Here is a 15767-nt window from a genome sequence, read left to right as displayed (position 1 = left end):
ATGGGCATAGGCTGTATCCTATGGGCTGTATCAGACCTTTTCTTTCACCTCTGGCTGGCAATGCAGAGTGTTGGGGTGTAGTCAGAAGCACAATACAGCTGAGAGAACAAAGGGGTTGCAGAGGAAAAAAAATGCATCTGCATCTCAGCCCATTTGGAGGTCCATAGCTCAGCAGTGCAGGTATTTGCAGCCTGTAATTAGGGCATAACAGTCATAATTTAACTCCCAGTGAGTAACTCTAAATAGGTTTAGTCCAATTCAAATTGCAGGCAAAGAGGTGCCTGAGTAGCTTACAGACAAACAGGACAACACATACACTCTTCTGTGTGTTACATACAAAGCAAAAATCAGCACAAAAGACATTTTTACAGAGCAAAGTTCACTTTCATCAAATGTTCTATGTCCCATCCCTTTTGTAAGCTTGGAAGATTTCACCCCAAATCCCTCCAGTATGTTTATTTACAGCACGTTAGTACTGTTCCTGAAAACCCACCAGTACTCTGCTGGGCATCTTAATCATCTTACTTGCTTCACCAGCTACTTCTGTTGACTCAAACCAATACAGCATCTGTTCTCTGTGACAGCTCGATGTGGTTGATTTATTTTTCAATTTATCTTTTGCTGTATGCCCCAAAGCTTATTCCTTATGATTTTGCTTGCCTACGCCGTATTCCCTAATCAATAGCCATAGTCACACATTTTATTTCCCCCCCCTTCAAGAATCACTTAATGTTTCCCTTTACAGAATTTTCTTTTAGTGATTTCTGCTCATTTTTCCACGTGAAACATCATGCTGCATTAGCTTCAGGAAGCACTGACCTACAAGCTGAGAAGCTCTGAGTTCAAGATCCGACTCTTTCATTGACAAGTCTCAATATTCCTGCATTCTGCCCAGCTTCATTAATATTAACAAAACCTCATATAGCCTCTATTGTAATTTTAAACACTGCTGAGAGATTTCAGAATGCAAATCGCTTTGGCTTTCAGAATAGATGCCCCAAATTATGCACCCCTACAAGTCACCCATAGGATAACCCCTAACACAAAGAGGGCCAACTTCTCATGGATAAAGAAAGTACGCAAGAAGATATATTTATCCACACATTTATTTCTCTCCAGCCTCCTATCTCTCAGCTTAGTTGCCTTTGTAAGCGCCCTGTCAGGAAACCCCACCCTCCTGATTTAACAGAGAGAAAGAGTCAGGGAAGACTGCCTTCCCCAGGCTAAAATTAGCCTCTTTATTCAAAACCCTGCCTGAATGTGCTTTCCAGACAGCTTAACTTTTAGAAAGGTTCCAATGCAGTAATATTACTGGTCCAGAAGACAAAACTCTTTCTTGAGGATATAATACTGGTGCTTCTCGAGGACTATATATAATGTGGCTTTTAAGCTAGAGAGCTTTTTTAATCCGTTCTCCGTTTTATGGTTTTTAAAAATCATTAACTCTCCCTTTGAGAGAGAATGGATTCAACACTGTGTCCCCATCAAAGTGGTATTTACTTGTCTCTATCTGTGAAACATTTGCTGGGTGTTAGTTCCCAAGCCTACATGACAAATTAACCCACTGAATTTGCACTGAACTGCAACCTCTCCGGCATAGCTGATGCTCTTTATTTAACAGCTGGGACAACGAGGCTGGGCTCACATCTGAGGCCTTCAATGACAGCTCCTGCATGGGTGCCAGGAGGATGCAAACCATTTGCCTGCATCATTCCCAAAAGCATGATTGCTGCATATGCACAGTGGACAGCTACTGGGCATTTATGAAAAAAAAAGAAAAAAAAAAGAAAAAAAAGAAAAAAAAAAGGATATACTAGGATTAAAGACAAAATCATCATTTAAGTTTTTTAAAGAATACTCTCATTTCTGAGGTCTGATATAATATTCTTGAAGTTCTGCAGGCTGGCAAAACACTCATGGAGAATTCCCATTACAATCTACACAGACACTTCTTAGCGGATCAGTTCAGCAAATTAAGGAATGAGACTGAATTCTGACAAACAAGAAGTTGTGTCCTGATGTTTTACCTCCGAATCTGAGCTGTCAAGTTCAGCCAACGTGGGAGCCTTAAGGAGTCTCTTTCGTTGTACTGTCACTTGTGCGGCCCCATTCTGCTTTCCTTGTGGTGCCAGGCCACCATTTGCTACAGAGGCATCCACTAATTTTCTTCCAGCCTCTGGCGCTGATACATCTAGCAAAAGAAATAGAACAATTGGTGCTTGGACCTCGTGCGCTAAATAGAACAATCAACTTTTATTCTGCCTTCTCAAAACTTACTGTCAAGGCAATTCACACAAAAGGGAAAAATATTTTGATAGTTATACGTGTGCAATTATTTTACTCCAGCAATACAGTGCTCAGAACTACAGGCAATGGCTTGTGGTACAGAAGCAATATGGAGGAATGAAAGCAGTGGAAAAAGCAGCAGTGCAAAATACTAAAAAACAACCTCAGACTAATCCCAGGCAACTCTAAAAAATAATTCCCATGTTGAAACCGAAAATATTCTTCCTTCAACTTATAGTCTATAATTAACTAAGTATCAGAAGAATGCACAACCGTATCTGGACAAGTGGGTTTCCAGCGAATCTGAAGACAACACCACACAGAAATTATGAGGTTAAGCATGGAGTAAACCTAGTTATTCCTGCGAGGACAGGATTACACTTCGTTCTGCAGTATACAGAAAAGGAATGAGAACGAGCTAAATAACTTGCATTCATCAAAAATATGCGCCATTCCCTGGTTTGCATGGTCATTTGTATTAAAAATATGTCTGCGATGCCAAATCTTCATGTAACAGCAGCAACACGAGGATCCTGCTCTATTTTCATCTACATGAGTTTTACAAGGATGTAGCTCCACCGAATAAATTACTCAGGATTTCTGCCAGTGTGCAATGAAGATGCATGGCTTGTAAGCCCAGGGTCAGCTGTGCTTAGCCTAGCTTAGCTTACACATTCAGATAATGACCTAGGCTTTGATATTTTAGGAGGGCTTAGATTTGGTCTGATAATTCAGTTTTATCCCTGTAAACGTACAAAGTGCACTATTCCAATCTGAAGAAAATTATGTTGGAGGGAGAAGGAAGAGAAGCTTTTTATCTCCCATTTGCATGTATGCCTAAGCATCTGGTCTTTCTACAAATGTGTTTTTCTACACATCTAATTATATGACTCCTTCCCCAGTCTTGTAATAACGAAGTACCTCCAGGTATTTCAGGGTTAGTGTAATGAAGTGTTATTATTCCCATTTTTACACACGGTGACGAGAGGCAGGGAAGGCCGAATGACTCGTACCTTAGGTTACCAGGAGGACTATGACAGAGTAACGATAGAACCCAGGTATTCCCAGTGCCGACAACACAAGTACTCACACATCACTTGGAGTCACTTGCATCGCTGCCCTGGTCTAAACAGACACGGTCACTGCTGCCACAACACAATTTGCACTGATAAAAGCTGTTCTTGCACTAGGTAAGTTAAAACCGCACAGTATAGACAAAGCATTTGTTGCAGCAGGAGGTCTGTTTTACAACGTTCTCACCGGAGCGGCTATTTGAAAGGAATAATAGGAAGAATAAGTTAAATGAATATATATGTTAAAGAATTAATTAGGTCATTGTTAAATGCTGAAAACAGAGAGAAAGGACAGGGGACATATTACAGTTCCTCTATAAATCATACCTTCAACTAGGAATGTAAGAAAAGGGGATTATTTGGGCTATTAAAGCCATAGTGACATTCCAAGCCTATGAATTGTGTACTACAGTGTTATTACTGCCTTCAGGTCCTCCCTACAAAGAATTGCAATCAAAGACTTAGACTCTCTAACCTTTAGTTCCTATCTTCAAAGGCTTTCCTAATGGATGTCCTGACTAGCACTATGGCTTCTAGGTCATGTTTTTTTTCCCTACTAGATTTTTGCGAGTACAGCATGGGCGTCCTCCACATCAAATGCATTCCTGCCGTAACAATAGCTTAATGCAATCCCAGAAAGCGACAGCAGGAAAACGAAAACCAAACTGCCTCACCTCCCTGCTGCCAATACTTCTCGAGACCTCATAATTAGCTGGCATGCAGTTGATTGAAGAAGCTCATGGTTTCCCAAATGAGCAAGAGAAAAACCTTTGATTTGTCTTTTGATCGCGCAGGGTGGTACCTGGCCAGACCGGCCAAAGCAGCAGCCCCAGCACCAAAGGTGACGTCCCTCCTCTCAAACCTTCCTGGATGGTGACTCCCCGCCCGGTGGTAGGGAGGCTGGAGCATGGACTGGAAGTATTGTTGGAGTCACTGGGAGAAAAATGATGGGCCAGCCAACAGTATTGCCCTCCTTGCAAAAAACTGTACACACAATAGGTTTGGGGAAAGCAAACAGGAGGGAAAGTCCACCCGACATCCCCTAGCACTAAGGGATGTGATATAGAGAAATATGTATTCACGGTCCATGACATAAATTGCTTGCTGTTGTTGTTTTCTGTTTGCCTGGTTTGTTTTCCAAGAATATAGGCTCCAGAGATGGAAATTTCCGAACCATTTTAGAGGTAATTTATGTAGCCAATCACTATCTAGAAAGCCTAAAACTGTTTTTATTTAAGCTTACATATGTATGAGTTGTTTAGAAACACATTGTTTATGACTTCTTGAATAGCCAATGAAGCTTTAGGTGAATCTAGAAGACAATCCATAGTATTTGTTTTGAAGGGCTCTTCGGTAGGGACTAATAATTTATCGCCATTCTTTCCTCTAGAGACAAAAACAGGGAATGTTTATAGAATTCGCAAACACTGAAGAATACCTCCCTCCCCCCAATAAAACTAAAAACTCATCCATTTATAAAACGTTTTTGGACAACAGTGATTGAGTTCAGTTTATCACTCCTGCAGTTATAGTACTGGATATAAATGGATTATCGTAATTTAAGGAAAGGATCATGAAAATTCAGTTTCATCCAGCAGATTTCAACAAAAATAACTTGTTCCAAAATTAAAAACAGAATTTGTTAGCTGATACACAGCAAAAATAGTATCACTTTGTATAAGCTACGTTTGTGGTGTACTCAGGCAGCAGAAACATTACCATGTGGCAAATAATCATATATCACCATAAACAAGATAAAACTAATCGGGATAAGCAAGTCAGAAACAATGAGTAGAGTGATGCTTATTAAAATGAGTATGACAGAAGAAATTCATGGAAAATTCACTGAAGCAAAAAAAAAATTATTATTATTTTTTTAAAACAGCCTAGAATTAAGACTTTATTAGATAATCAGACACACTGGGAGAGTGTCATTTCTCCATGTTTTCAGGCAGCGAGTACAATGCACAGTACCTGCAAATTGGATTAATGTTTGGTTTCTTCTGAGATTCTTTTAAACTATCATTACAACAGGCAAATGAAAGAGGTCTTGGATTTGATTACTTGAGCTTTGTGTTGGCCCTCCCTAACTAGCCTAAGAGGGGGGAGAAAAAAAAAACCACATAGGATAATAAGAAATTCACCTTGATCTACATGTAAGATTGTTTCTTATGAAACAAAGAATTAAGCAGACCACACATTACATGCAAACTACAGCAGTCATGTAACTAACTATATGTTGTCTGCTCCTAAGCACCTCTCCTTAGCAAATAATGACAACAGAAACCTGAATTTGGTTCTGTACAGCAAGTGTACTCCTCAACCTCATCGTTTTTACACTGAGTTTGAAAGAAGGCTGAAATGGAAAGAAGGCTAAAATGGGTTTGCAGAATTAATACTCGTTTACATTTTGCTAGTTATGATGCCAGTACACTAGGAAATATTATATAATGGATAATGGTAACAGAGGTATGCTGCTCCTTTTAATGGGCTGGGGTGGTGAAGTCAAACATGAGAACTAACATATCCAAACGGCTGGTCTTTTGCTGGTGCTTGCATCACATTCTTTATTATGTTATCTAAATGAAGAGATTACTGGGACTTGGTGGAGTTCCTTCCTCACACTGGTGCGAGGCGAGGCATAGGTCGTGCAAAACCAACAGTAATACACATCATCTCCCGGCATTGGAAATAACAGGAATAATCCCTGTGAAATTTGGATTTCTTTTTTCCCCTCTCTCTTCTGCCCTGTTCCCTGTTGCTTACATTACAGCTTCAAAAAGGTGTGCACACAGCTTTGAGGTAAGAACTTGAGTGTTGCGAGTATGAAACACTGGAATTCTGAGCCATATTCAATGCAGTCCATAGAAGTAAAGCTGTTCTCAAGCTATTTTTCTATGGGAGAAAGCAGCCAATGCCTGCCTTAGTCCCTAGTTGATACCAGAGTACCTCTCAGATTATTCTCATTACACGTGGCTACTGCTCGCTCCTTCTATTCCCCATCAGGAAAATGCACTCCTCCTCCCCTCCTCGGGATGACAGCAGCAGGGAGATACGTGGCGCTGGGCAGCATGACATTGACATATCAACTACACCAGTGTGCTGCCAGAGAAAGAGGCAAACAGCAAGCGTAATAAAGCCCTGAACCTGTCCTTTAGCACTTAGAAGAAAACAATTCTGATATTCAGCAGGTTTGTGCTTTTGTGACAGCAATTCTGTCAAGCAGAGAGCAATGAAAGCAGCGAAAGAGCAAATATGTGGAAAGAGTGATCACAGAATGAAAGCACAGACTACCCCACCTCCAAAATAATGAAAAAGTAAAAAAGTAAAAACATACAAAGCAACAACACTCGAAACAACTGCTTATCTGCTTACTACCTACATCCCAACACATCAGTTTCATTTGTACCGCTCATCTGGTGTCTCACATCCAGCTAACTGGAATGTTTTAATCATCCTGAATTAAATTCTAAAGACAATTTATCAGCTCACTCAGTCACGCAATGATACTACTTGCTTAGAACCACACGACTTGGAAAAAAAAACAAAACCGATCACATTTAGCAGATGGATAAAGAAAACAGGAAGAGTTCTTCAGTGGTCAGTAAAAAAGTGCAAATCCAAGTACAGCATAGATTGCTACGAAGCTACTTCTTCAAAACAAAAACATCATGGTAACGAATTAATGGATTATGAAGGGAGAATTTACAAAATATTTTGGGGATTTAGACAAATGAGGATGTCTCAGTATTCTTAAAAAATAAAAGGCAAAAGAAGAAGCAAACAGACATGCAAAAGGACAGATCTGAACACTTCCCTTTCATTGGCACTGGCACATTCAGTTTTATAGCCTTAAAACTGAAGGAATTGACAATTTTCAGGCATATCTGAAAGTAGCAATTTTTTGAAAACTGAAGTTTGGCAGCTTATGACGTTATCTGACTTCCAGGGGACGCTTCAGCTTTCTGTGGAGTAAAACATGACACCAAGCACATGCAGAATTTGGATCCCACCGGACAGCCGTAGCAGCCGTACCATACAACATCAGCGTAAGGTTTCACAAAAGGGCTTGAGCTGGATCAACAGCTTGCCACCGCCTCTGATGGGGAGAGCCTGTTCCTTCCTCCCATCCACCCATGCTCATTATCTACCCAGCTCTCTGATCATCTGATCAGATAGTGAACAGGTTTAAAACCCTAAAAATAGCAGAAAACCAACCTCGCAAAAAAAATTAAGTATTTGTGCCTGGGTTACGTGAGTTGAACCAGTTTACCTTGTGAATAAATGAGCGCAGGGGAGGAGGGGGAAATCACATGTTTGGGGGGGATTTTGGGGGAGAAAAGGAAGGAGCAAGAGCCCGCTCCCCCTCTTCTTGGCAATGGCAAGCTTTTTACTTGGCCATAACATGAAACCACATTCAGAGATAGATCACTTGTGAACCTCACGCCTATATTACAAAGCTATTGTATTTTATTATATCATGGTAATCAAATAACTTCTATATGGTCTTTCTAGTTTGCAGTGGGCCAGCATTTCAATCAGATCATGCCTTTTTAAGGGAAAGTGAGGTTAGAGAGTGGATAGAGAAACAGAGGAAGAAGACTCCGCAAAAGTACTGGGTGAGATGTTTCTAGGTGCAACTGGAAGGAGGGAGGGAAGGGTACAGCTGGTGTTGCTTCTTCACAAATGAGGGCATGGATTTATTTGGTAACTTTTTTTTTTTTTTCAGGAGTCACCCAAGGGAAGTTAGGTAAGAGCCAACATAAGAGCTCTCCTCAGTGCACAAATCTTCGAGGATAATATAGAATATTTATAGCCTCGATGATGGAGTCTTTAGGGTTGAGCATCCTGTTAGTGCACATGGAAGGAGGACCAAATTTACTTTAGGGCTAGAAGGCACAAACTCAGGAGTTGCTGTCTCTGAAGCTGAACACATTTGTACAGTCACTGCTTACCCTAACTATTGCCCGCTAAGAGGAACCTTTAAATTTGGTATTAGATAGGTGATGAAGATCACCTATTGAATCATCTCTATCAGCTGTTGGCAGCAAACCTTAGCAACTTACTTTGCTAACCAGGAAAGCTGGAAGGTTTAACCAGTTTTGAGTGAATGTCTTTCACTTTATAACTCACAAAAGATTTACTATAAAGACACTCGGTAGAACTGATAGTTCCTTTCTAGATTAGTGTCATAGGTGCATTTTGTTAAATCTAGAAAGGCAGAAGAATTCAAAACTTGGTTTTGGATGCTCAAGAAAAATGAAGTACTGCAGAAAACGGTCTAGCCAAAAAGTGACTGTAAAGACACCAATGTCAGATAAATAAATAATAAGCAAATCAGACTCGAAGGTGACATTGTTTTCTACAATCCTTTAAAGAGTTTGGAATAGCTCCAGGCCACCTTATTATGGTCATTTATTTACACAGAATTCCAGCACTTTATTTCAGGTGAAACACAGCTGTCTCCTATACCTAGGTATCCTTTTCTCAGAGGGGAAATGCAGGTATTAACAAAAGTAATACGTCTTAAGTTTTGTTTTCACTGACCATATCTTGGAAGAATCCCTTCAAGTTTCTTTCTTAAATGGGAATTCAACAAACAGATGGAACAAATTTCACAATAAGCACAATAACCACGTCAGGTGTTGTTGCACCTTTTACCTGACAAGTCAAAACTGTAAGACATGCTAAGAGGCCGCATTGCTGTAAAAAAAGAAACAACAAAAAAACAACAAAAAGAAAATAATTCAGCTATTAGAAAAGCAGAGAGGTAATGAAAACAAAAGATTAACTCCACTTGAGGCATTTTGGATTCTGTTGCCTAAATCCAAAATGTGTCAGACATACTATTGCTTTACTGGAGTAAAGCCTGAAGTCTGAAAACTACAGTAGCATAAATGGGACTTGCAAACAGAGCAAGCATAAAGATATCTGTAGAATTATAGAACCAGATTTTTTGAAATCAATAAATCAAATACCAAAACAAGAGGCAAGTATCTTAAAAACACAGTATTTTCAATTAAAATGCCATGAAGAAAGAAAGGGGAAGGGAAAAAGAGAGACAGAAAAAGAAGAGAAAGAGAGAGAGCTGAAAAAAGTTGAAAGTACAAAGCCACATTTCACACAAGTTTCAGTGACCTGAAATAAATATTTCTAATTTTTTTAAAGCATAATCTCCAATGATTATAATTAAACTAATAAAGAGAGACACTCAGGCTAAGTTTGACCATTTATTTCCTTGAATAGGAAAGAAAAAAAGGCCTAACAGTGTGATTTGTGCTGATTCTTGTTCTTTAAAAAAAACCCACAACCTTATGTGGATTTAGCCTTTAAAACGTATCCTTAATATTATCCTCTCTTTTTAGGGCCACTAGCCGTTTTATTCCTAGATAAGAAAGCGGTCAGATGTTCTTTATTTCTGGGAAGTTTACATAACCAATAGCTTTGTTCCTTGCCAGCTTAATAACAAAAAATCACACATGAAAATAAAATCTCTGGATACAAGAAAATCACATGGCATAGCTGTTGAACCTTCCTCCCGGCCTTTGGTCTGCCCATGGTCCTAGCTCCAAACGCACACAAACCCCTGCTGTGTTCGGCCTACCCACATTCCAAGCTGTGCAGTGTAATTCAGGGAGTAGACACTCGACATGTTCTCAGCTGAACCCAAAACTTCAGTATACTAATCCAGATAAGCAGGCCAGGCCCAACTACAGGAATGTACCAGGACACACCAAAACTGACATCAGCTTACCTGTGATACCTGTGGGTGACGAACAAGCAGCGTTGGTATGAAAGGGTCTGTCAGGCACACATACAACTATGTGAAAACAGGTTGAAAAAGCATTGTACTGGGACAACTTTTGCTCATGAGAGCAAATTTAGGTGGGGAGCACTGTAGGTGGCTGACTCTGAGACAAATTTGGGAGTCGGGGCATTTCTCCTGTAGTTTATTACCTAGACAACATCAGCCACAGACAGCAGCGCAGAACAGTATCTAAACTGCTGTCCAAACTTAACATAAAGGCAAATACATTTTAAAGTGTAGGGTTGCTATCACCTAATGGTATGTCCTAACTGAAGGTTAATGAAACAAGAGCATGAAACAAAGTTTTCTCCAAGCTCCATTAGCTCAACTTGAGTCATAAATCCATACTTTCAATTAAAAGGGCATGTACCTCAAGGCTGTGTTTGCCTTGATAGTTTATTCTGATGATCAGCTGAGCTTGTTTGAAAACTGATTCAAATTCTTCTACCCAATGTCTCCCTCTGTAAGTGCAGCTAACAAGATTAAATTACCATTTCCAAAGAAGTTTCGGCTTAACAGCAGCCAGCCCTGGGCCAGCCACACAGCCCACCAGCAAGGCTCAGGGGCTGGCGCTTTGTTTCCAGCCGCTCCCTTTGCTCGGTGGCAACTGGGATGGAGAAGATCTCACCTGTATGTGTGGGTTGTGCAGAGCATGTAGACAAAGCTGGGAAGCACATGCCACAGGTCCACTCATATTGCTGAGGATATTCAAATGTAGTTATGTGCTTGACTGCTATAAACTGAGCAACAACGAGTAACTCTGCGACATGTGGAGTGTACCACATACTCCCAGATTTTCCATTGTAATACTCCTTTTTTTCTTTTTTCTCATATCAACAAGTGTTTCTGTCCAGATGGTACAAGTGTCCCACACCGTGCTTCTCCTCAGATTTGCAATCCTTAAATCTTTTTGCCTTGCATTTTTCTCCACTAAATTACATTCAGTGGTCACCTAAACTATATGGCAGATCTATCGGTATCATATTGAAGGTCATTAGCATTATTCCATCGCCAATTCTGCACAAACACATTGTATTCTAAAAGGAACTCCGGGCAAAACAATCATTTCAGTGTGACAAAAACCCAAACCTTGTATTTCAACTTAAGAAGCAATTATCTTCAAGATCCTTACTCTTTTTTCTTCTTCATGCAAGCAACAAATAAGAATGTATATGATTCCACATTAAAAAAATAAAATCTTCAACACTACAGTTGGGAAGTAAAACTCACATCCCCTTTTACACCCCCAGTAATATGACATTTAAAACAAACAATTCACTAGACTGAAGGGGAATTATCATAGTTCCAAAGTTTAAAAATAATATTCTCTTAAAAAAGAGGGAGAATTGGTGGAAGACAGGTATCCTTCACTGGAGGACATACCCTGAAATCAGTTCAGGAAGTCCTAACCAGTAATACTCCAAGATCTAAGATTGTTTTTAGAAACTGTTTACTAAATGGGTTTGATGTAATTTATATCAGTAAAAATTGTAAAAATCTACTAGATCAAATTTGCTACCTCTTACAAGACAGGATAGTTCCCAAATGGAGAACGTGTAAAATAGTGAAGTTTAATGTTTGAAAGAAAAGCAAAGAATTGTTCCATGTTTTTACAAACTTCCTGTATTTGGAAAACTGTCTAGGGCTATTAGAATCATTAGTTGATACAACAAGCATAAATTGAATCAAAACTAGAAGCTGGAAGGCCCGAAGAAACAATATCCAAAGCACCATGCATTTTAAAATGCACCCAAGCATTCACCAAACTCTACAACATACTCTATCAAAGAACAATGCAACAAAACAGGTAATGAAACTGTTTTCCTCTATAGAGAATGAATGGGTTGTCAAATCCACTTGCATCTGGATCAGTGCCTTTAAGCACATGTGGCAGGCACGCATATTCTGCAAAAGCAACAACAGAGCACACACGTGGATTATTTCATGCTTTTTCAACCATAAGATGCCACTTCTGCTCTTCAAAAATCAAGCTACTTCAGCTTTCCTAATGCAGTTTAAATACCATGCTTTTAAAGTAAAGTATGTCACAATGTAAGGCGGCATTTGTCATGCTTCTGTCAATGTCAGAACCATTGAACTAATGCGAATTGGTGATCATTGCGAAGTGTAATATTGGTATAATTTCATAGCGGGTTGTTCAATGTACACTGCAGAAATTAACAGCTTTGCAGTAAAAGTCTTAATTATTTGATCAACTGAAAACATATACAAGCACATGCTCCATCACTTATGAAATGAAGCAAAGATTTAGATTCAAAATAGAAGCAATACTTCCAGCAAACAAAATCAAAGCAGATTTTAGAATCACTGAGTGAAAGCAATGCTTTCAGCAAACAAAATGAAAGCAGATTTTCAAATAAAATAAGGAAATTGATGATGCTAGCAACAGGAAATGAAGAGAAAAAAATTAAGAACAGACATGTGAAGAATACTTACAGATATGTAAGAAATATTGCACTGGGGAGAACCAATATCCATTCCAGTCTGAGCAAATCTAACATTAACTGTCACATCTAACGAGCAATATAATGTCATTAAATTTATCTAACGCTTACATTAAAAACATGATGATCAAGTCGAATCATACAGTACCTTATTTTTGAAAATAACTTAGCACAAAGACTACACAGCCCTAGCAAAGTCATTAGGTTTAGTCTCTCTTCATCTGAATGGGCAAGAATAATTTCTATCTTCAGTGACATTTGCATAGATATTGCTAATATTGCTGCTGCTTATGTGGGAATTTTTCTGTGAATGCTGCTGGTAAAAACTAGCAATGGACTTACCCAGCCTGCTACGCCTGATCTCATCAGGTGAGACTGGACGCAACTTTCTCTCTGCCTTGATTTCCTCCAATATCCTCTCGTGAAGGCTGCGTGGCCGTGGTGGGGTTGGTTTCAGTTTTCTTGCAGAGGCCTTGGTATATAAAGATAATTATATTTACATAAAACAGTGCTCCCTTGAAAGTAGATGTCACACTGGGGGGAGGGGAGAACGACACAATAAAATGTGGCATGTTGTGATAGGATTTTATGTGCACTCATTTCTAAAACTCACAGAAAACATAGGAAGAATTGCATTTTTCCGTGACTCAGAGATAAAGGGCTGCTGGTGAGAACAGCTATTGGCTGCTGCAAGGCATCACACACTGTTCTTCAAGAGACCACATTCTATATACATAAATCAGTATTTCTGAAAGACCGTGTCTGAAAATGTAATATTTAACACATTCCCTGAACACAGACATTTTTTAAAAAGCCACATTTTCGTTAGGAAAGAAGTACACTGGATTACATACAGGATTTAATGGAGGCCGTGATCGGATGAAATCCAGGATTATTTCATGGGCACTCTTTTTTAATCGAGGTGGAATGTCACCGTTGACCTGAAAAGGAGAAAGTGAAATACACACATATTTCCATGCCTTGCATTGATACTCGTGCAGATGATGAGAAAAAAAGAAAATCTGCAACATCCCTGACAGAGCCTGCAGAGTTCTGACACCTGCACTAGACGTAAAATCCCAACAGTCCTGAACAGAACAACAATCTGTATGCACAGCACAGGCAAGCAAAGACTTAAGGGAAAGCTTTTCAGCTTTGCAGATAGCTCCAGAATAACCACAGCTCCAGCAGCATCAATCAGCAGTACTTAGGATTTTGAAATGATGGAATTAAGTATCAAGGCTGCAACCATGTCTATGGGAGAATGCAGGCAAAGCTCGGATCTCGTTTGGAGGAAAAGGTGCCAAGACCATTTTTTTTAGGAACATCTATTTGAACCATGGCCCTCTGCCAACCATTACACGGTCTCTAACAGTCTGCTCGTAGGTTTTGAGCCCAGTTTTTGGATCTGCTTAACATCTCCCAAACTCTGATACGAAAGCAAAAACTGCACCAGGACTATCAGCAATGAATTGCTTTTAGCAATGGATGAAAAATAAGCTTCCCTTGTTCTTTGCCTGACAGGCCAGAACCTGTCTCTGCTGTTCTGGCCATGAAGAAAGAGGTGCCCTGGTGTGGAAATCCCAGCAGAAGGAGAGAAAACCCCTGGGCATGGTTTCATAGACACCTCTTCGCCTGCACTTTAATAAGTTACTCAAGGGTAAAGCAGAATTTGCCAATACGTCCAGAAAGTCAAGTTGCTAGAATGCCACGGCATGACACTGAAAGTACAGGGAGAGACCAGAAGAGGGGCTGGGTGGGAGTTGTTCTTGTTTGCTTGCTTTTATCTGAAGAGACAGACGTTTCTTCCTCGGGTATCTCATTTTGAAGGTAGGACCATACACAACACATCACAGGAAAGAGTCGGCAATTCACTGCGTGTACAGGATATAAGCAAGGCAAGAGAAGTTTTCCTATCATCTGAAGAATTTATGAACTGTAAGCTGGGAATAATTGTATGGATTTGCTTAAGAAATCCATCTGTCAGGTTCAGCCTGTGTGGCACAATGCCCAAGCACACTGTCAGAGAGCATCCTATGCCATACATCTTTCTGGCACCTTCTATTACTACACGGTACCTGGCTATCAGCCCTGTCCTCCAATCTGAAAGAAATTCCTGCAATACTATATTTCTTAGACTAAATGTCCCAAATTTCATCACTTTTTTTTTTTTTTTAAGGGCCAGATGGTTACACTTTCTTTGGGAGACTCTTCTAACAAGCTCTGTAGCCATAAAACACGTGTAACGACAGCTCTGTTTTGTCAGATCACGTGCGCGTTTGCTAACGAGAAGAAATGCTGCAGTCAGAAAAATGGGTTTACATCCCCACACGGTCACCGCAGCATGAACCCTAACTGAACTTCGCTAATGCCACGCAGCTTCCACATAAGCTCTGCTAACCCGGGACGTGCCCTGGTTCTGGGCTGAGGCAGAGTGACAGCCTCCCATCGAAGACTCATCCCTTCCCCGATACGGGATCGGAGGCAGAGTTCCTTCAGGGGGACGTTTCATTGCTTCCTTCGGGACTCTTTCTGGAGGTACCCTACCCCAGACATGGTCTAATTTCCATTTGTTCCCCGCCCCATTAGCTTCCTCAGAGGGAACTTGATGCAGTATGGCACAGAATACCAAGCTGCTAAACCACGTGGCGCGACATCTTCCTAGAAACAGTACAGAAAAATTAAAAGGGGAAAGATTTATATTAAATGGTGATTTGGCATTTTATGATAAGGAGGATATTATTTTAAGTGATGTGATTGATTTCTCCTGTTTAAAGACCGAGCAATTCTTCAAGGCCAGCGTGGTTTGCAGGATCCTTAATGAAATGGTGAGTCTCTCATCCCCAGGTTACTGTTCATCAGATGTCGAAGCTGATAGCTTAAGTTGCGAGCTATTACCATCAGAACAGCCATTTTGTACGCTGATAATCTCAATTCCAGCCTTGGGGAGCAACTCTCTGCACCACGCTAGGAAATAAATAATACATGGCTCTGAGCCTTTCACCTCAGGGCACTCTCTGCACTGACTTAATGCCACCAGAGTGTAATTAGTATCAGTATTTCCATTTGATTGGAAAAGGGGAAAAGCAAGATTTGCTTAAGTGATTTTCCACAGGATGCAGAGGAAGCTGGTGG

The 15767-nt window shown here is 40.2% G+C and overlaps 1 protein-coding gene across 4 annotated transcripts in view; it reads right to left on the bottom strand.

Moving 5' to 3' along the window:
- SPIRE1 (spire type actin nucleation factor 1) overlaps positions 1 to 15767 on the bottom strand; it is a 140932-nt gene that overhangs the window by 19194 nt on the left and 105971 nt on the right. For 2 of the 4 annotated variants that reach the window (XM_066991192.1, XM_066991194.1), the window contains exons 7-10: positions 13487 to 13573; positions 12975 to 13104; positions 9021 to 9062; positions 2028 to 2191 (exon numbers count right to left, since the gene is read on the bottom strand). In XM_066991192.1, the coding sequence (XP_066847293.1) occupies positions 2028 to 2191; positions 9021 to 9062; positions 12975 to 13104; positions 13487 to 13573 (423 nt within the window). The remainder of the gene's footprint in view (positions 1 to 2027; positions 2192 to 9020; positions 9063 to 12974; positions 13105 to 13486; positions 13574 to 15767) is intronic. The other 2 variants (XM_066991193.1, XM_066991195.1) reach the window with 1 other exon arrangement.

The sequence above is a fragment of the Anser cygnoides genome, chromosome 2 (genome assembly GCF_040182565.1).
Source record: "Anser cygnoides isolate HZ-2024a breed goose chromosome 2, Taihu_goose_T2T_genome, whole genome shotgun sequence".
NCBI lineage: Eukaryota > Metazoa > Chordata > Aves > Anseriformes > Anatidae > Anser > Anser cygnoides.
The sequence above is the reverse complement of the archived record's forward strand: the minus strand, read 5'-3'. Positions and strand labels throughout refer to the sequence as shown.